The sequence below is a fragment of the Heteronotia binoei genome, chromosome 15 (assembly GCF_032191835.1).
Source record: "Heteronotia binoei isolate CCM8104 ecotype False Entrance Well chromosome 15, APGP_CSIRO_Hbin_v1, whole genome shotgun sequence".
NCBI lineage: Eukaryota > Metazoa > Chordata > Lepidosauria > Squamata > Gekkonidae > Heteronotia > Heteronotia binoei.
The window spans coordinates 51,278,465-51,299,541 of record NC_083237.1 but is presented as its reverse complement, the minus strand read 5'-3'; the positions used below and the strand labels follow the sequence as shown (position 1 = coordinate 51,299,541).

The 21,077-nt window shown below is 51.6% G+C and overlaps 1 protein-coding gene across 1 annotated transcript; it reads right to left on the bottom strand.

Moving 5' to 3' along the window:
- Positions 1-50: 50 nt before the first annotated feature.
- On the bottom strand, positions 51-19,726 carry SCRN2 (secernin 2). Its single transcript, XM_060255755.1, has 8 exons — positions 19,601-19,726; positions 17,476-17,654; positions 15,970-16,151; positions 13,981-14,180; positions 9,997-10,212; positions 7,746-7,911; positions 6,834-7,014; positions 51-614 (listed from the first exon to the last, which is right to left on the bottom strand). Exons 2-8 carry the CDS (start codon positions 17,647-17,649, stop codon positions 456-458), a joined length of 1,278 nt encoding a protein of 425 aa, XP_060111738.1. The 5' UTR covers positions 17,650-17,654; positions 19,601-19,726; the 3' UTR covers positions 51-455.
- Between the last annotated feature and the right edge of the window lie 1,351 nt (positions 19,727-21,077).

The window sequence follows — 21,077 nt, the reverse complement described above, 5'->3', positions numbered from 1 at the left end:
CCCAGCTGCAAAACACTTGATTGAAGAAGCTGAAATTCCAAGTGAGGTAGAAGTGAGGTATTTATGGTAAAAATTACCGGTAATTTGTACAAATTTAGTGACAAGTTCTTACTTCTCTATATTAATTGTATCAAATATTTCTTTGGCTAATTATTCAGTCTTGTAAGTTCCAAATCTACTGTGATTTCTGGCATAATTGCACTCCCTTGACTCCAAATGCCTTTTTAAAATACTTAATAAAATGTTATTCAAAAACAAACAAAAAAAAGACATCCAGCGAGTTCCAGAGGCTACGTACAATGACTCTAAGATGCTATGAATTTTCCCCTCTCAAACTACGATAGTATCATAATCACATAACGGCCGACAGGATTCACACCTGGAACTCTCAGTCCTACGGAGATGGAACTTCAACCCACCTGCCCTCAGCAGGCAAAAGCAACAGAGAGGATCCTTCATTTATAGAACTGGAGTTCTGCATTCACACAGTCAAAGAACAGGTCAGCCAGCTCCTCGGTTTTCAGCGTGAAGGAGCCAGCCAGCAAGTTCTTCATCGCCTCCAGGGCCTGCTGCTCAAGTCCTTGCAAACATTCCTCGAGCTTCTGACGTTCAGCCTGGAGGTTGGAAAGAAGACGACGAAATTGGATTTATATCCTGCCTTTCACTCCAAATCTCAGAGCGGCTCTGTAGTGTATCGGACTCAGCGCAAGCGGCGCGCGACCCGAGCCACCCTCGGGTCGCCGTGCGCAGCGCGGGAAAAGCCTCCGCCAATCCTGACCAAGGGCGGGAAGTTTAACTGGCCAGGATTGGGCTGGCCAGCGAAGGGGATGTTCCGGGAGGCATGTATATATTAGCGGACCCGGCCGCGTGTTAGTTGTTGCGTGTGATGTACCAGCCAATAAAGACCTATGCCTTCACCACGTCTCGTCTCCCAGTACATTACACTGGCGACGAAGGTGGGATCTAGATAGGTCCGGCCGCCCCGAGGGGAACCTGACCGGGCCGGAGACGAGGAAGGCGTGAGACCGCAGGATCGCACAGCCCGCCGCCACCATGGCGAGCTCTACGGCAACGACGGGCCATCTTGCGGAATTCAACCCGGAGCACCCCGAGAGATGGGAGACCTACACAGAAAGGGTCGAGTGCTACCTGCGGGCGAACCTGATCGAAGATGACGACAGGAAGAGAGACGTCCTGCTGAGCGTCTGTGGAGAAGAAACTTTCGAGATCGCAAGAGGCCTCTCCGCTCCAGCTAAGCTGACCGAGAGGACCTACCGGGAAGTCGTGAGACTCCTCACGGGCCACTTTTCGCCCCAACCGTCCATCGTCGCCCGCCGATTCCTCTTCCACAAGAGGGACCAAAAGTCGGGGGAGACAGCGGCGGTCTACCTGGCGGCCCTTCGGCAGATCGCCGGGAACTGCAATTTTGACAAAAGGGACGAAGCCCTGAGGGACCGTTTCGTCTGGGGCCTCCGAGACGAACGACTGCAGCAGAAGCTCTTCGCTAAGGAGGAGCTCACGCTACAACAAGCCTTCAACGAGGCGACGGCGTTCGAGAGGGCCACCAAGGCGTTCGGCCAGCCACGCGGCGAAGCAGTCCACCAAGGAGAAACAGAGCTGGAAGACCGAGCAGAGGAAGAAGCGTTTCAGCTCCGGAGGCCTCAGAGAACGGACACACGGGCCCCCGCGAGACAACGAGCGACGGAGAGGGCCACCGCCACCACCGGTTCCAGGTGCGCCAGCTGCGGCGACCCCCACGAGCGACGGGACTGCCCGTACCGCAACCTGGACTGCCGCAGCTGCGGAAAGACAGGCCACATCGCCCGGGCTTGCCGGGCCAAGAACAACCGCCGCCAACCGTCAGCGCATCACGACTCCCTGGACACACACATGACGGCATCCACCAGTCTGCAGGTATTGAACTTGCCCCTCTCGGCCCCAGACAAGGTCAAAATGTCGGTCCTAATCGAGGGCGCCCCCTGCATCATGGAAGTAGACTCGGGTTCCTCCATCTCTATCATTTCGGAGGAAACCCTCAAGAAACTATGTCCCCGCCGCCGCATCCAAACGAGGCCAGCGGACTTCGTACTGAGGGACTTTCAGAAGAACCCAGTACACATCGTGGGGTGGGCCCGGGTGCATGTAGAAAGAGGGGGTTTTAGGGGGCCCCTAGACATCCTAGTGGTCAAGCGCCAACTGACCACACTTCTCGGGTTGGCGTGGTTCAATCCACTGGGGATCCAGCTGGTGGGGGTGGACCACTTGCAGGCCAGCAATTTCGACGGGGTCTGCCGGGAGTTCCCCGAGGTCTTCGACGGGTCCTTGGGGAGCTACAAGGGTCCGCCCATCACTTTACCGATAGACCCAACGGTCAGGCCCATAAGGCTTAAAGCGAGGCGCGTCCCGTTCGCCCTTAAGCCTAAAATAGAGGCAGAACTGGACCGCCTAACAGCCCAGGGCGTCCTAGAACCTGTAACGTATGCGGAATGGGAGACCCCCATAGTAACGCCAGTCAAACCCAACGGGGAGGTTAGGATCTGCGCTGACTACAAGTGCACGATCAATAAGGCGCTGCAAGACAACCCCTACCCAGTCCCGGTGGTTAGCCACGTCCTAGCAGCACTAGCCGGGGCGAGGGTTTTTGGAAAGCTGGACTTAGCACAAGCATACCAGCAACTGCCGGTCGACGCTAAGACAGCGGAGGCGCAGACGATCGTGACCCACAGGGGCGCGTTCAGGGTTAAACGGCTGCAGTTCGGGGTCAGTGTAGCTCCGGGAATATTCCAGAGTATAATGGACTCTCTCTTGAAAGGGATTCCCGGAGTTCAACCCTTCTTTGACGACGTTTTAATCGCCGCCCCCACCGAAGGAGAGTTCAGCTGCCGCCTGCGAGAGGTCCTCAGACGGTTCCAAGCGGCGGGGCTGAGAGTCAAAAAGGAGAAATGTTTGTTGGGTGTTCCGCGAGTGGAGTTCCTGGGGTTCGCCGTGGACGCGGCTGGAATTCACCCGACGGCGGACAAGACCAGGGCCATAGTCCAGGCACCTGCCCCCAAATGCAAGGCAGAACTACAGAGTTTTTTAGGATTATTGAACTTTTATCATGCATTCCTGCCACACAAAGCCGCCGTGGCGGAACCTTTGCACCGCTTGTTAGATAAACAGGCCGCGTGGGTCTGGGGTAAACGCCAAGCCGCGGCGTTCCAGGCAGTGAAAGACCTCTTGGTCTCTAACGCGGTACTGCATCACTACGATGAAAACCTACCCCTGATCCTGGCTTGCGACGCCTCCCCCTACGGAGTAGGAGCGGTCTTAGGGCACCAACTCCCGGACGGGAGAGAGGCGCCGATCGCTTACTACTCCTGGACTCTGTCCCCTGCCGAGCGGAACTACGCCCAGATCGATAAGGAGGCCCTGGCGATCGTGGCGGGGGTGCAAAAGTTCAACGACTACCTCTACGGTAGGCGTTTCACCATCGCCACTGACCACAAGCCGCTCCTCGGCCTCCTAGCCCCCGATCGTCAGACCCCCCAGATTCTGTCGCAGAGGGTTTTAAGGTGGAACCAGTTCCTGAATTCATACACTTACGCACTGATACACCGCCCCGGTAAAGCAATGGGTCACGCAGATGCCCTCAGCCGCCTGCCGCTACCCACAACGGACCCAGATCCCGCCCCGGCACATGGGGTGATGCTCATTGAGTCGCTCCCCGAGCGCCCACTGCACGCGGATGAGGTGGCTCGGGCGACTGGGAGAGACCGCATCCTCGCACGGGTCAGGGACTGGGTGGGAAGGGGGTGGCCCTCGGGCAAGGTGGAAGAAGCATTTCGGCCGTTCGCGTCCAGGAAGGACGAGCTATCGACACACAAGGGGTGCATACTCTGGGGGAGCCGGGTGGTGGTGCCCCCCCCCCTGCGCAGACAGGTATTGGAGGATCTCCACGAGACCCACCCGGGCATCGTGAGAATGAAAGCCCTGGCCCGGAGCTACGTGTGGTGGCCGGGCATGGATGACGAAATAGAGGGGTGGGTAAGAAGGTGCCAACCATGCCAGGAGTCCAGACCCAATCCGCCGTCCGCCCCGGTCCACAGGTGGGAGTCGAACGGGCGGCCGTGGTCCCGCCTCCATGTGGATTTCGCGGGGCCGTATCAGGGCCAGATCTTCTTTATACTTGTGGACGCATATACAAAATGGCTAGAGGTAATCCCGGTGGCCTCGACCTCCACCGCAGCAGCAGTCAGGGCGCTCAGAAGGGTCCTCTGCACACACGGGATCCCTGACACCCTGGTGACGGACAACGGCACGGCATTCACCTCCCGGGAATTCCGGGAGTTCACCGACCGGTACCTCATAAGGCACATAAGGTCCGCCCCATTCCACCCAGCCACCAACGGCCAGGCGGAGCGCATGGTGCGGACCACCAAAGAGGCCCTCGGCCGTATAGTACAGGGGGATTGGGACCACCGCCTCTCAGCATTCCTGTTCCACAACAGGATCACCCCAAACCCTGTAACCGGTTTCAGCCCCGCAGAACTGCTCATGGGGAGGAAACTGACCACTCGTCTAGATAGGCTACACCCGGACCGGGCGCCGGATGTCCGCGGGTCCCCCGAGGTCCGGGAAGCAGTGAGAGGATTCTTTCCGGGCGACCCCGTGTATGCGAAAAACTTCGCAAGCGGCCCCGAGTGGTTGGCAGGAAGGGTTCTGAGGGTGACAGGCTCCCGGTCATACGAGGTAACCACCGCCGGAGGCCAGGTGCTGAGACGGCACATCGACCAGCTGCGCTGCCGCACCCTACCCGAGGAGGCAGAAGAGGCAGAGAGTAGGGAACCGCCAGCAACGGAACCGCCAGAAGGGGCCCCGCCAATACAGGAGCTACCCGCGTACGAGGCCCCCGCAGCCGCGGGACCAGAACCGGAGCCAGCACCCGACCCGGGCCGGCAACAGCCAGAAACGGCGCCACCCACGTTGGGATCGGGCCCCGCACCAACGGCAACCCCGAGGAGATCAACACGGGAACGCAGGACGCCAGCGTACCTACAGGACTATGTAGTTTAAACTAGGAGGGGAGGAGTGTAGTGTATCGGACTCAGCGCAAGCGGCGCGCGACCCGAGCCACCCTCGGGTCGCCGTGCGCAGCGCGGGAAAAGCCTCCGCCAATCCTGACCAAGGGCGGGAAGTTTAACTGGCCAGGATTGGGCTGGCCAGCGAAGGGGATGTTCCGGGAGGCATGTATATATTAGCGGACCCGGCCGCGTGTTAGTTGTTGCGTGTGATGTACCAGCCAATAAAGACCTATGCCTTCACCACGTCTCGTCTCCCAGTACATTACAGGCTCACAATCTCCTTTATCTTCCTCCCCCACAACAGACACCCTGTAAGGTAGGTGAGGCTGAGAGAGCTCTTACAGCAGCTGCCCTTTCAAGGACAACTCCTACAAGAGCTATGGTTGACCCAAGGCCGTTCCAGCAGGTGCAAGTGGAGGAGTGGGGAATCAAACCTGGTTCTCCCAGATAAGAGTCCACATACTTAACAAACTGGCTCTCAAAAAAGTAGGATGAGATGCTGTCGCGGACTTCAAGAGACTCGACATTGCCTCCCTTATACTAAGATCCGCTTGGGCACAAGGTTGCATGTGCCTCTTACGACTCAGAGTGGAGGTTGCTCTCTAAGCTGTAGAGTCTTGTGAGCAAAAATTCTGCTTCGTGAGCTACTGGCATTAAAATTGTTGCGAGCTACTGAATAAATTAGCTTGCTCTGGGGCCATTATTCCTGAGCTAAGACAAACGTGTGAGCCGGAGGTTAAAAAGGTGTGAGCTGGCTCGCACTAACTCAGCTTAGAGGGAATACTGGTAACCATGATTTTTTTAAAAAAAAGATTCTTAGGGGAACCTTAAAGATCAGAAAGATTTCAATCCAGCAATCGCTTTTAGAAGAAGAGTAGTAGTAGTTTGGATTCATACCCTGCCCTTCATTCAGAGTCTCAGAGCCACCAATAGCCTCCTTCCCTTCCTCTCCCCTCTGAGGTAGGTGGGGCTGAGAGAACTCTGAGAGAACTGCTTTTGAGAGAACAGCTCTGCAAGAACTTGTGGCTGACCCAAGGTCACACGAGAAAATGCACGTGAAGGAGTGGGGAATCAAACCTGGTTCTCCCAAATTAGAGTCCGTACACTTAGCTGCTACACCAAACTGCTCTCTGTCAACCTAACCTTTTATAGACTAGTCTGCTTTGCCAGTGTATAGCAGCACCCATGCTTATAAAAGCAGCGGAGGAAGGGTGTAAATTGGGCGGAGTCAGTGCAAAATAACCCCAAATCCTCATGTAAAAAAGCTTAGCAAAGAATACACTGCCGCAAAGGTGGTCCAAAAGGAAGGTCATCTCTTTGATTCAGGGGTCCCCAAACTTATTGAGGCTCCAACACCACTGGAATTCTGACACACGGCAGTGGACACAATCACAACATGGCTGCCATGGAAAGACCACAAAATGTCAAAGAGTGAGTGAAATTATACATAACTGAAATAGTAACAATTCCCACCCACTTTCTCAAAACTCTTGGTGGGCACCCGGAATGATGTCAGACCCCTGCTTTAATACAAAACTTAAAAGTTGTTTAACGGTCAAGGCTTCTGCACTGAAGAACTCTGGGAAACTGCAGTTCTGTGAGGCAAGAACTCTGAATATCTTAACGAGTTTCAATACACTCATGTTACAATTCTAATATTCCATCACTCACGTGGCAGCCACAACGGTCCACCCAGTTAGCTTAAAATGTTGTTTTTAAAATGAGAACCTCAGAAGGGTCACACACAAGCACGTGGAGGGGGGTTGTCACCTGATGGGAATCCGCGGCTTCCAGGGCTAGCTGGTGCCTCCTGTAGAGTTCGTGTCGCCGGTCAACCCGGCTCTGAAACCGAGGCCTCTCCCGGATGGGGTCTCTGTCACCAAACCTTGGCGTCTGCACTTGGTGGAAGGAAGTGATGTTGGGAGCGAAGATGAAGGGTTTGAAGACAGACCTGCCAAGCCAGAGAGAGAGAGCAGGTCAGGCACGTACACATGGATATAATGCCTAAAGAGGACTTCTATTAACTTTAGGCAATACTTGTGTGTGTGTCTGCACATGGAAATCAAGGTGATCTCTGGTGACTGACCCCTACTGGAGGCCCAGAGGACATTCAGAGAGGTGGCTGAATAAAGCCTGCCCCTGCCTCCCGGCTCTGGTAATCCAAGGAGGTCTCCCATCCAAGAACTTGCCAGAGTTGACCTGGCTCAGCACTCTCCAATGGGGACCCAAAACAGCTTGTTATTCTCGTCCTCTGTTTTCTCCTCATAACAACCCTGTGAGGTAGATTAGGCTGTGTGTGTGTGTGACTGGCCCATCGTCACTCATCAAGCTTTCCCAGCAAAGCGGGACTCAAATCTGGGTCTCCTGGTGCTCAAACCACTCTGCCAAGCCGGCTCTGTGGAAGACGACCATCAGCCCACACAAGGGCTTGACTGTGGGTGTAGGAGACTCACAGTCCTCCCTGCCTCTTGGTTCACAGACAGGCGGGCCACTGCAACAGCTGCAGCTTTCCATCAAGGGTGACCCCACTTAGCGCTCACAACAGTAGCCTAGCAACACAATGAATGCAGAAATGAAGTTTCTGCCGGACCAACACTAAACCAGAGGTTTGTAACAACCGGTGGAGGGAGGCTTCATGGTGCGTGCTTGACATCTGCGATTGAGCAGGGGACAGTGGCTCACCTGGAAGGGTCCGGGGTGGCCGTGAGGAAATGAATGCACGGCAGGTGGGCGTCCTGGGGGAGGACAGACACCATGCTTCCGGTGGTTGCAAACCCTTCGGAATCCACACAGATCCCGCTGGCTTTATCTCTCAGGATGTCCATGATGGTGCTGGCGGTGATCTGCCCTGCAGCCGCAAGGAAGGAGGAACGTAGCACAAAAAACCAAAGAGACAGCTGCTTGATGCAGTCCCAGACAGGCAATCTTTGTCTGATTGAATGTCAAGGACACAGAACTGGAATTCACAAAGGAGGCAAAGCCAAGTGGCCACAGGTGTAGACAGCTTTAAAAGCAGATTCGATAGATGATCAGCGGAGGTTAGGTTTATCAGTGGCTAACAGACATGGCGAGTAAGGGGGACCTCCACATTCAGAGGCCCTCAACCTCTGAATGCCATGGCAACCTCAGGGGAAGGCCTCGGCCTCTGTGACTGGTTGTTGGCCCTCCAGAGGAACTGCCTGGCCACTGTGTAAAACAGGATGCTGGAATAGCTGGGACCATTGGTCTGATCCAGCAGGGCTCTTCTGATGCTGTTATCAGGGGAAGGCCTTGGTCTCTATGGCCTGTTGCTGGCCCTCCAGAGGAATTGGTTGGCCACTGCATGAGACAGGGTGCTGGGCTAGATGGACCACTGGTCGGATCCAGCAGGGTTCTTCTTAAGGCAGCTCCTGAGAACCTTTGAAGATGATAGAGGCCAGATGAAACAATCCACCAGGAAGGCCTGCTTATAAATTCCATTGAATTTAGCAGACGGGTTTTCCACACCACAATGTCAGGCGAGCCCCTTTTATCACTCAAAGCCCTGACTTCCGATTCAACACTTTCTCTGCCTAATTCAAAAAGGAGAAGTCCTAACCACCGGTCCCTAAATGATGGGTCTAAAAATACTTTCTACATGCTCAAAGGCAACACACAGCCCCTTGGTTTATCAAGGCCAGTACTGTCTAAATCACAGCTCCCCAGGATCTCTGCAGAGGTATTTCACTTCACGTACTACCTCATAAGTAAGCTTTTATACCCCACTTTTCTCTATCCTAAGGAATCTCAAAGCAGTTTACAATGACATTCTCTTCCTCTCCCCACAAGAGGCACCTTGTGAGGCAGGTGGGGCTGAGAGAGTTCAGAGAGAACTGTGACCAGCCAAAGGTCAATCAGCAGGCTCCATGTGGAGGAGGTTTCAGGAATCAAACCTGGTTCTCCAGGTCAGAGTCCGCCACTCTTAACCATTACACCACGCTGACTGATAACTTTACAGAGGATACACAGAGACCAATTCCAGCTTCCGCTTCATGAAGGTTCTATGTATGGCAGAGATCAGCATTTATAGAATTTGAAATCAAATTGAGGAGTTACCTTTTTAACGGAGTTCCCAGCCAAAGCTGTTTCTCACAGCTCACTCCCATTTGCACGGGCTTATTTACAATGTGGATAACCTGGAGTACTTTCTATGCCAGAGCTCCCTCGCGTGCACACCTTCCATCTGGCCAGCACATGTATGAACAGAGCCCATGTTTTCCTTCTGCTGCACCCATTTTTATCATGCTCCGCATTAAAGAAGAAGAGGAGTATGTTTTCCTACCCTGCCCTTCACTCGCTCAGAGCAGCTGACAATTTCCTTCCCTTCCTCTCCCCACAACGGACTCCCTGTGAGGTAAGTGGGGCTGAGAGAGCTCTGACAGAACTGCTCTGAGAGAACTGTGACTGACCCAGGGTCCCCCAGCAGCTGCATGTGGAGGAGGACTGGGGAATCGAACCCAGTTCTCCAGATCAGAGTCTGATGCTCTTAAGCACTACACCAAGAAGCTTGAGGAAGTCTACACTGTTTCCTTCCCCCATTTTATCCTCGTGGTAACTCTGTGATGCACTAAGGCTGCAAGAGAATGCCTGGCCCAAGGTCACCCAGAGAGCTTCCATGGCAGAGTGGGGATGCGAACTTGGATCTCCCAGACCACTGTCCAGCATTCTAACTAGCATACACAACACTGTTCTTTCTTGTGCAGCAGTTGCTAAACGCCCAGGCAGAAGTATTCAAATGCCACAGCTGCTTCTGCATTATCTAGACTGGCTGAAGTACACCGTACAGAGGAGATTCTGAGTATCCAAATTCTTCCCAGGTTGCTCCAAGAGAGCTCTGTTTCCTAGGCCCATTTTTCCAGACCCCATTTTGTACCCCTGAGCAATGCCCTTTGCAGTGCAGTTTCTGAAAACCTACCTGAATGCTGGCGTAGCAGCTGCTGGCCGCTGCAGTACCGTGCTTTGGCCGCTTCCATGCGGACCGGCTGATGAACAAGGGAGAGCACTCGAGTGAAGCTGAACTCCCCTTTGCCATCCCACCATCCCTGTCTTCGGGCGTGTGCCCTTAAATCCGGGTGTTCGGCTGTAATGTCCGTATCGATGCTCAGCTGGTTGGAGATGTTACGGGCACCTTCTAGGGATGGAGGGAGATGGTAATGTATCCCATTCAACAAAAAACAAAGCAGTGGGTTCTAGATCAAATCAAGCCTGAACTCTCTCCCTAGAAGCTAAAATGACTAAACTGAAGCTATCAGACTTAGGTCACATTATGTGGGAACTCTCTGTCTGGGCAGTGATGACCTGTATTCTTGGTGCTTGGAAGGGGCAACAGTGTGAGGACTTCTAGTGTCCTGGCCCCAGTGAGAGACCTCCTGATGGCACCTGGTTGGTTGGTTGGTTTGGCCACTGTGTGACACAGTGTTGGACTGGATGGGCCACTGGCCTGATCCAACATGGCTTCCTCTTATGTTCTTATGACTATTTGAACTATTGGTCTGATCCAGCAGGGCTCTTCTTATGTTTTTTCAGGGAAAGGCCTCAGCCTCTCTACCCTGTTGTAGGCCGTCCAGAGGAACTGGTTGGCTGTCCAGAGGAACTGTGTGAGACAGGATGAGATAGACAGACAGACAGATAGATATTGGATTTATATCCCGCCCTCCGCTCCGAAGAGTCTCAGAGCGGCTCACAATCTCCTTTACCTTCCTCCCCCACAACAGACACCCTGTGAGGTGGATGGGGCTGGAGAGGGCTCTCACAGCAGCTGCCCTTTCAAGGACAACCTCTGCCAGAGCTATGGCTGACCCAAGGCCATGCCAGCAGGTGCAAGTGGAGGAGTGGGGAATCAAACCCGGTTCTCCCAGCTAAGAGTCCGCACACTTAACCACTACACCAAACTGGATGCTGTAGTAGCTGGACTATTGGTCTGGCCCAGCAGGGCTCTTCTTATGATGTTACTTCTGTTTCTCTCTTCTTGTTACCTCTAGGAGAGCCAGTTTGGTATAGTGGTTAAGTGCGTGGACTCTTATCTGGGAGAACCGGGTTTGATTCCCCACTCCTCCACTTGCACCTGCTGGAATGGCCTTGGGTCAGCCATAGCTCTGGCAGAGGTTGTCCTTAAAAGGGCAGCTGCTGTGAGAACTCTCTCCAGCCCCACCCACCTCACAGGGTGTCTGTTGTGGGGGAGGAAGGTAAAGGAGACTGTGAGCTGCTCTGAGACTCTTCAGAGTGGAGGGCGGGATATAAATCCAATATCATCATCTTCTTCTTTGTTGACCTCCATAAGGAATTTACCAGTCGCTCTGAAAGAAGGCAGGCCCTCAGTGAGCACGAAGCCCGTCTAGAGAAGCTGAAGGAGCGACAGAATCTGAGACACTTGCTGCTTAGCCCCTCCCCCCAGGCCCCTAGTCCACCAGACCCCCAAACCCCAACCCTGGAGCCGTCGGCCTGATCCAAGATGGCTTCTCTTATGTTCTTATGACAGGAGTCACTGGAAAGGACAATCATGCTAGGAAAAGTTGAAGGCAGCAGAAGGGAGGAAGACCCAACATGAGATGTTGACTCAGTCAAGGAAGCCACAAGGGCCCTCCATTTGCAAGCCCCGAGCAAGGCTGTTAACAACAGGACATTTTTGAAGGACATTCATTCATCCCTGAGTTGGAAGCAAATCGACAGCACTTAACACAAAAGTCAACTAAGAGGTAACAAGGAGGGAAATGTGGAGAGAGCGGATGGTCTTTCTTGTCGTCCCAAAATACTGGAATTCGGAGGCACCCAATGAAGTTCATAGACACAGCAGACAAAAAAGAAAAAGCTTTTTGGCACAGCTCATCTATATAACATATTTATACGTCCCTTTTCTCCCTAACAAGGACACCAAGTGGCTTTGAAGCATTGTTCCCGTTTCTCCAGTTTATTCTCACAACACCTGCCCCATGAAGTAAGTTAGGCTGACTGAGTGACTGGCCCAGGGTCACTCCAGCTGCTTCCACAGCAGTCCAGACATTTGAGACTGGGTCTATCAAATCCTCATCTGTTATCTCACACTGGTTCGTAACTTGTCAAATGGCAATGCATGGAGGCTAGGTCCATCAGTGACTATTGAAGATATTGGATTTATATCCTGCCCTCCACTCCGAAGAGTCTCAGAGCGGCTCACAATCTCCTTTACCTTCCTCCCCCACAACAGACACCCTGTGAGGTGGGTGGGGCTGGAGAGGGCTCTCACAGCAGCTGCCCTTTCAAGGACAACCTCTGCCAGAGCTATGGCTGACCCAAGGCCATTCCAGCAGGTGACCCAAGGCCATTCTAGCAGGTGGCCAACGGCCCCATCCTGGTGGAACCAGCTGCCGGAAGAGGTGAGGGCCCTGCGGGACCTCGCCCAGTTCCGCAGGGCCTGTAAGACAACCCTCTTCCGGCTGGCCTATGACTAGCTGGTACAAGAAACTGAGTGTAGTTACACTAGATGTCTGCTGTCCCTAATGTTTTAAATGGTTTAAATGTCTTAAAATTTTAAATGTATTAATTATTTTAACTGTTTTTATGCTTAAATTCTATTTATGTCAAATTCTTATGTTGTGAGCCGCCCTGAGCCACTTGTTGGAAAGGGCGGGATATAAATCATTAAATAAATAAATAAGTGGAGGAGTGGGGAATCAAACCCAGTTCTCCCAGATAAGAGTCCGCACACATAACCACTACACCAAACCGGCTCTCCAAGATGGCTCCAATATTAACCAAGATGGCTAAATAAAACCTCCTGGATTGTAACTCCATTGTATCTCAGTTGCTGGGGGACAGCAACGGCAGTAGATTTTGGACTCTGCCCCTCTATTGTGCATCTTCTGGGGCAGCTGGACCAATTATCCTTCTAAGCTCTGGAGCCCTGTGATCAAAAATTCTGCTTCGTGAGCCACTGGCATTAAAGTTGTGAGCTGCTGCTTAAGTTAGTCTGCTCTGGGGCCCTCCATCCTGAGCTAAGACAAAAATGTGTGAGCTGGAGGCTGAAGAACTGTGAGCTAGCTCACACTAACTCAGCTCAGAGGGAACACTGATCCAGGCAGTCACGGTGGGAAACAGGCAAATGAACTAAGTGGACCATTGGATGGATGCTGGAGGACACGCCTTATGGAGCTTGTTTCCCTTTTGGAAGCTCTTCCTCAATATCCTTGCTGCAACTTTGATTCTCACTCCAGATTCTCATTTTTCTTGACTTGCAGGCGTCCTTTCTGAATAATCTCCTGCAATGCAACTTTTGCCAGTAGCTCATGGCAAAAGGCACCTTTCCCTAAATGCAGGTAGTATCCCAATTCCACAGAACAGCAGATATGTAACCCCATATACACTGGAAGCATCTTGGGTTAAACTAAAGCAGTGTGTTCTCTGTAAAGTCAGTATCAACAAGCACCAAGGAATTATACCTGGTCCAGAACACAATGGCTAGATTGCTGACAAGCATGAAAAGGGACCATCCAACTCCCTTTCTCAAGCTATTTTTGTTCATGAGCTTCTAGACCTAGGGTTTTTTTCCCATTCTCATTTTCCTCATGTTCCTGTTTCTTCAGGGCTGGGGGGAAGGGGATGGTCTGTTCTGCATATGTTTTGCTCCCTCTACTGGTCGACTCAATAGTACACATTTATATCTGGCATTAAAAACTGCAATTGAAATCTGCAGGGAGATATGCCAGACATAATCTGGTGTAATATCAAATTGACCACTAGAGGGAGCAAAACAAAACAGGACAAAACCCCCAAAGGGACAATAGCCTAATTTATGCAGACTGTAGAATTCTGATCTCCTGGTTGCAGAATCAGTCACAGAGTGTACACAACACTGACCATTTGAAGAAGAGACACATGAGTCTCTTCCAATGCAACACAGAGTATCCTTCTTACAAATGCTCACCTCGAATCCTCTGAGTGGCCCAAAACCTTCCAGCTGTCTCCAACACCCAGGCTTCCGTGCGGTCTGCCAGGAGGAAGGTGTTATGGTACACAAAAGGGGTTGGCTCCTCCTTGCAGGGGCCTCCTTGGCCGTAACGTTCCAGAAGGTCCGCTATGACCTGCAGAGCTTCATGTGCACTGCTGCCCCTCTCCAAACCCAGCCTGCAACACACCATTTTAAACCATAAATCAATGAAGGCTTCCACTGGAATAAGATCCTGTTGATCTCTATGGACTCACGAGACTCTTTGTTTAGTTTTGTTAACAGGTTACTGTGGCTAGGCCTCAGGAATTACTAGACTGCAAAGACTTTTATTGAAATGTGAAAAGAGGTTGCAGTCATTCACATAGGTCCAAAGCAAACCCCCCCCCAAACCAAAAGCCAGGTAATAAGCTTTTATTAGGACTAATCAAAATGACACAAAACAGTGTGCAGGCTTTCAAGTTCAGCAAGCACCAAAGAAGAGGCAAAAGCCCAACCCCAAAATGGAATTGGCTACCTAAAAGGTTGAAGCTACGCACATACTTAAAAAAAAAGATTAAACTAAAGATATATTTAATAACACACCTAAAACATTCATTCTAAACAACATGGGCCTTTAGGCCACAGACATCACACACCGCATAGTACACATTGCATACAATGCAGCATATACTTAGTAGCACTGATTGGAACCAGTAAATCAATGAAATCGGATCAGGTGCCATTTGGCCCCAAAGGCCGTCTTCAGTGGTCCCAATTTAATATCACACACGACATATGAAGGAATCTATTCTGCATCAGAGTTAGCTATATGAGATATTGTGGGGGCATTCCAAAATATATGCTGTGGCACAGAAATACTCTGTGGGAGCGTTAGATCTGGCTCCTGGTCTTTATAGCCACACCAAAGGGTATGAGAGATATAATCATACTGAATACAGCCGTTCCTTCACCCACATGGGGCATACTGTGTGCTGTACTGGTCAATTATGTATGCTTATAACCTCCAGAACTCTTCATTAGGCTGGATGTTTTTTAAAAGATGGGGATCAGAGCACTGGTCCATCTAGTCCAGCATCCTGACTCATACAGCCGACAACCAGTTCCTCTGGAGGGCCAACAACAGGGCATAAAGGCCCAGGCCTTTCCCTGATAAGAACATAAGAAAAGCCCAGCTGGGTCAGACCAGTGGTCTATAAAGTCTAGTCTCCTGTCTCACCAAGTGGCCAACCAGTTCCTCTGGAGGGCCAACAACAGGGCTTAGAGGCTGAGGTCTTCCCTGATAAGAACATAAGAAGAGTCCTGCTGGATCAGGCCAGTGGTGCATCTAGTCCACCGGTGGTGGTCGCTGCAAGCATAACCAGCTTCAAGAGGAGATTGGATAAACATATAGAGCAGAGGTCCATCAGTGGGTATTAGCCACAGTGTACTGTTGGAACTGTATGGGGCAAGTGATGCTCCATATTCTTGGTGTTTGGGATGGGGGGCACAGTGGGAGGGCTTCTAGTGTCCTGGCCTCCCCGATGGACCTCCTGATGGCACCTGGGTTTTTTTGGCCACTGTGTGACACAGAGTGTTGGACTGGATGGGCCATTGGCCTGATCCAACATGGCTTCTCTTATGTTCTTATGTCCATCATCCTGTCTCACACAGGGGCCAACCAGGACAGACAACAACAGGGCACAGAGGCTGAGGCCTTTCCCTGATGCTGCCTTCTAACACTGATGCTGCCTTCTAACAATCTCATTTCAGAGGTTGACTGCCTCCGAATATGGAGAGTCCTTCTAGTCAATGGACCTATCTTCCAACTGTCATTTACATGATTTGAAGCCTCAAGCATATGTAGTTTGAAGGCCAGAATGTACAGTTCCACAGCCTCACTGTAGAATACTGGTACAGAAGTGAAGAGAATAACCGGGGTGGGGTGTGGATGCTTGAAGCTACATCACCCTTCAGACTGGCACTTACCGGACCAGATCCATGCCCAGTAAAGCCTCCTCCTCCCCCACCGGCTCCTTAGTCCACACCCCTTCGTTGCCGATGCAGACGCCGTGTTCGTTGGCTCCCATCTCTGCTCCCCATAGCCAGGCCGGTCGACTCAGGATGACTGCGTGAGTCCTCTCCGCCTGGTCCACTTCAATGTACGTGCACTGGAAAGAAGAAGACTGCAGTTTTATACCCCGCCCTTCTCTCTGAATCAGAGACTCGGAGCAGCTTACAATCTCCTATATCATCTCCCCCCACAACAGACACCCTGTGAGGTGGGTGGGGTTGAGAGGGCTCTCCCAGAAGCTGCCCGTTCAAGTACAACTCCTGCAAGAGCTATGGCTGACCCAAGGCCATTCCAGCAGGTGCAAGTGGAGAAGTGGGGAATCAAATCCGGTTCTCCCAGATAAGAGTCTGCACACTTACGATTACACCAAACCAGCCCTCTACACCAGGAGTGGTCAATGGTAGCTCTCCAGACATTTTTTGCCTACAACTCCCATCAGCCCCAGCCATTGGCCATGCTGGCTGGGGATGATGGGAGTTGTAGGCAAAAAATAACTGGAGAGCTACCGTTGGCCACCCCTGCTCTACACCAAACTGGCTCTCTTTTTTTAAAACACAGAATGCATCACCTTGAATGCCTGAAGATGAGTTATGAAAAGGCTAGGCCTCATTTTGGGCAGGAGCTCACAGGAGCGGCGCTCTGGAACCTCTAAATTTTATTGCGGTCTTTCTTTTTTACTGCCCCCCCCTCCCAAAAAAAAACCCCTTGCTTCTGGGCTCCATTGTTCAAACTCTCTGTGAAAATTTTGCTGAACTCTTAAGATTCGACAAACTTTCTAATAGTTCCCTCCACAAAAAATGGGAAAATAACCAAAGCCTATAAAGCAGACCGACGGAAATCTTCCTCATGCCACTGTGGCCACATAGGAGAAAGTCATGTAAAAAGTATGATGGGAGTCAGGTTTTATTACGACAATTCTAATTCAAGAGGCATTTTAAAGTAGATGCTGAGATGCTATAATTTAGTACACCTTCCGGTGATATCAGGGGGGTGTGGCATATGCAAATGAGTGAGGCAAATGAGTCGTGCTACTAAATTGCACCAATGAGCTCCAGCACCTCTTTTTCTACAAAACGACCCCTGGAAAAGGCCAAACTACACATGACGTTTCAAATCGCTGTTTCCAGTCAGAAACCTGGTGCAGGGGAAAAGGTCTCAATCTGTCCTTTCTGCACAGTGCGTGGTGCCAATATGATCAGGCCTGATAAGCACAGAACTTCAGAGCGCAGCTCTCTATCCGACCCGAGAACATCCCTGGGAAGCCACGATATCAGGGCTCTCCATTATGGTGTCTGTGGCCACCCTGGCTCCCACCAGGACTGTATCCAGGATTCCTAGATTCTCTCCGACTCACTGCTTTTGATACTATTGCCCTCCTCCACCTGCCCACCTCCCTTCTTCTCTGCTGGGATTCGGCTCACCTGGACCTTGGCCCCCTTGGCATGAGTAGCAGCCGGGAAATAGACCACTTCCTGGACTTCGTCCTTTGGCCGGTCGGAATTCTTGCCAAAGATGACCTCTCTGGTGGCGGAGGCCGGGGGCAGCGAAACGAAGCAGTCGCAGGAGGAAGGGGCCGAGGGGCGAGGGTCAGCCATGCCACCTAGAGGGAGAGCACCAGGAGATCCCTGAGGGCTGAGAGGGACAGTGGCTCCGTGGTAGAGCACCTGCTTGGTAAGCAGAAGGTCCCAGGTTCAATCCCTGGCATCTCCAACTAAAAGGGTCCAGGCAAGCAGGTGTGAAAAACCTCAGCTTGAGACCCTGGAGAGCCGCTGCCAGTCTGAGTAGACAATAGTGACTTTGATGGACCGAGGGTCTGATTCAGTAGAAGGCAGCTTCATAGGTTCCTCTGAGAACCTGGCTTCCTTCTGAGCCTTTGGCAAGAAGCTCTGCTTTCTTACCGGGGTGGGTGCTCTTAGGCTCCCAAATGCAAGACAGTTTCATTCACACATACATGGGTTTCCAATGCAAAGCAGCACTTTTGAGTTACGGATGAGTAGGTTATCCACTGCAGCCTGGGAAATGTCTGGCGTTTTGGGAGAGAAGCATGGACTTTGAAGAGGGGAGTAAATTCAGCAGGGATGTGCGGCATCTAGGACTTCTGTTGCTACCAGGGGTAGCCAAACTTTCTTAAGAGCCACACAGAAGAAATGTCAGATGTTTGAGAGCCGAAAGACGGACGGAAGGAAGGAAGGAAGGAAATAGATGGGCAGGACGGAGGCAGAAAGAAAGCAACTTTAAATACATTCTCCAAACTGGCCCACGGGGCAGTGGGGGGGGGGGTTTAGAACCACACAATATGTGTGAAAGAGTCACAGTTTGGCCACCCTGTCTTAGACTTTATGGCATAGCACAGAGTCTGCACCCTGACCTGGATCTGGTTGGATCTCAGAAGTTAAGCACCGTCAGCTCTGGTCAGTATTCAGATAGACCAGCAAGGACCAGGGTTGCTACACAAAGGCAGGCAATGGCAAAACTCCTTTGTCAGGCGCTTGCCTTGAAAATCACAAGGGGTCACCATAAATTGGCTGTGATTTGATGGGGGGGGGGGTGGAAATATCCACTCTCTGAAGCTGTCATTTTCTCCAGGGGTGGAGGAAAAACAGCAAACTCACTCGCTGTAGAAAATAATTCTCAATGTAATCCCCAGAATACAATTTCTAAGTAAAAATAAACAATCCAGTGATCTGTATCACTGAATTGTTTATTGTTATTTAGCGATTGTATTCTGTGGATTACATTGAGAATTATCTTCTACAGCGAGTGAGTTGTTTTTCTCCAGCTCTTTTGGCCTCCATGGTCCCCATCTCAGCTGACATTTTCTCCAGGGGAACTGACCTCTGAAGTCTGGAGATCAATGCTTTGGAGAGTGGACTCTGTGGTATTATACTATGCAGTGGCCTTTCCCGGTTTGGCCAGGGATCCTAGAGGGTTTTAGCTTTTGCTTCCCCCCCCCCCTTTTTTTGCCATCTTCTGGGTGTGGAGCAGGGATCCTGGGAGGGGGTGGTCTGGGAGGGAGGTAGTTGTGAATTTCCTGCATTGTGCAGCGGGTTGGACTAGATGACCTTGGAGATCAGCTCCAACTCTATGATTCCCCTCCCCAAACTGTCCACCCTCACATATCCAGGCCATTGCCCAACTCAGAATTGGCAACCCGAAGCTTGCAGCTCTTGGCTTTTGCAAAGTCCAAACTCTTTCCAACAGAAAAAAAGTACCCCTTCACCCCACACCCTTTCTGCAGGGTCCAAAGAGTGAGAGTAAAAGCCCTGCAACAACAACCCCGCTCTCCCCAGATTTCACATAATTCCCGGCTAGAACACGTTAGAAACCACCAGTGGCACCTTTAAGACCAATCCTGCTAGCCACTCCACTTGTTCCAGCGTCTTCTGCAATGTCCAAGATCCAGGGTTGGGGGGCGGGGCCCCTAGGACCCTCTTTGCCACGTAAGTCCCCCTTTTCCAACCCACAAACACACACCTTCCCACAACCTAGTTTGCAATACTAGTCTCCGCTCGCACGCTCTTTGCAACTACGGACACGTACACAGACCTCCAGTGCTGGAGAGAGACAGGCTTCCGCGATCCCCTCCCCGCACTTTTCCGGGTCTCAGAGCCTGAGCGACTGAGCTGATTTTGCACAGCGAAAAACCTGGATTGGTGCTGCGGCGACCCGTGACTGGAGGGTGCGAAAAACAAAGTTCGCGCAGAGGGGACGCTAGAGGGCGCCCTTCGACCATCCACCGAAACCTTCTCCCCAGCAGAAGCCAATGGGAAATCCCCCGATAAAGAATTACGTTTCCCCTAGGGAGCACTTATTCTCCCCCACCCAGCCAAGGAAACCTCTAATTTGCAGGAAAATCCAGTTGGTTAAAAAATGGATGCCCCCTCTCCCCCAAAGGATCAAATATCTCTATGACACCCTTTCTGGGAGAGGTGAGCGGGCAGCAAGTGTAGAAGCAAGTAGTTAGATTGTATATTGTTTTGTTATTTTAACCTTGTATTATTTTTCTGTTGTTACCAGCGCAGAGCCCATTTGGAAAAGGGCAGGCTAGAAATTGAAAATAATAAATAAACAAAACAGATTGAGGAAGGATGGGGTGAGAAAGGGAAAGTCGCAAGGGAGGGGAGGAAGCGAGAAAGGGGATATTTGCCCTCTTTTGTGAGTCCTTATGGGTCTTCCACTTGTATAGCACTAGTGGCGGACTGGCCAGGGTGTCAGCTTGTCCAATGGCAAGTGGGCCCTGATGAAATGGGCCCCTTTAAACATTAGGCAATATGTTGAAATGTTAATGACCTTTTAGTAGGTTGAAAATATAATAAAAGTATCGGCATAATTACTGTAATGCAACTAAATGTCACGTTCTCAGGGTGCAGGCAGGCAGGAGTCCAAAGCCAGTCCAAGGTCAATGTCCAGAAAGTCAAGCAGGAGTCAAATCACCAATGCAGAATCACAAAACAGAATCAGAAGTCAATGTCTAAAAGCCAAAAGGTCACAGTGCCAAGGAAATCAAGCAGGTCAGGATCAGGAAAGAACGTGGATGCAAGCCAGAGAATAGACTTGTTGCTTCCACAAGGTTACCAGGTCCTGGGTGGGAGCTATATGAGAGTCTCAATCAGCCTGCTCCCTGGGTGGCAGTGACTCTGCTAGAACTCAGGGCTGAGAGATCTGAAGCATCGGCGTGCCTCATGTCTTTGCTCTGAAAGTTCTTTCCGGAGCCTGCTTCGAACTCTTGAGATGGGAGGAGGAGAGCTTGGAGGAGCTTGATCGTCAGCAGCTGACACTGGCGCCTGGAGAGTGATGGGCAAGCTGCTGTTTGTTCAGCTGAGGAACTGGCTGGCAACTCTTCCAGGTCTGTTAACCCTTCCAGCTCCTCCTCGTCAGGGCTCATGACACTAAAATTTATGATGTATTTAGGGTTGCCAGCCTCCAGGTGTGGCCTGGGGATCTCCCGCTGTTACAACTGATCTCCAACTGGCAGAGATCAGCTCCCCTGGAGAAAATGCAATCTGTATTTACATTTAGTATC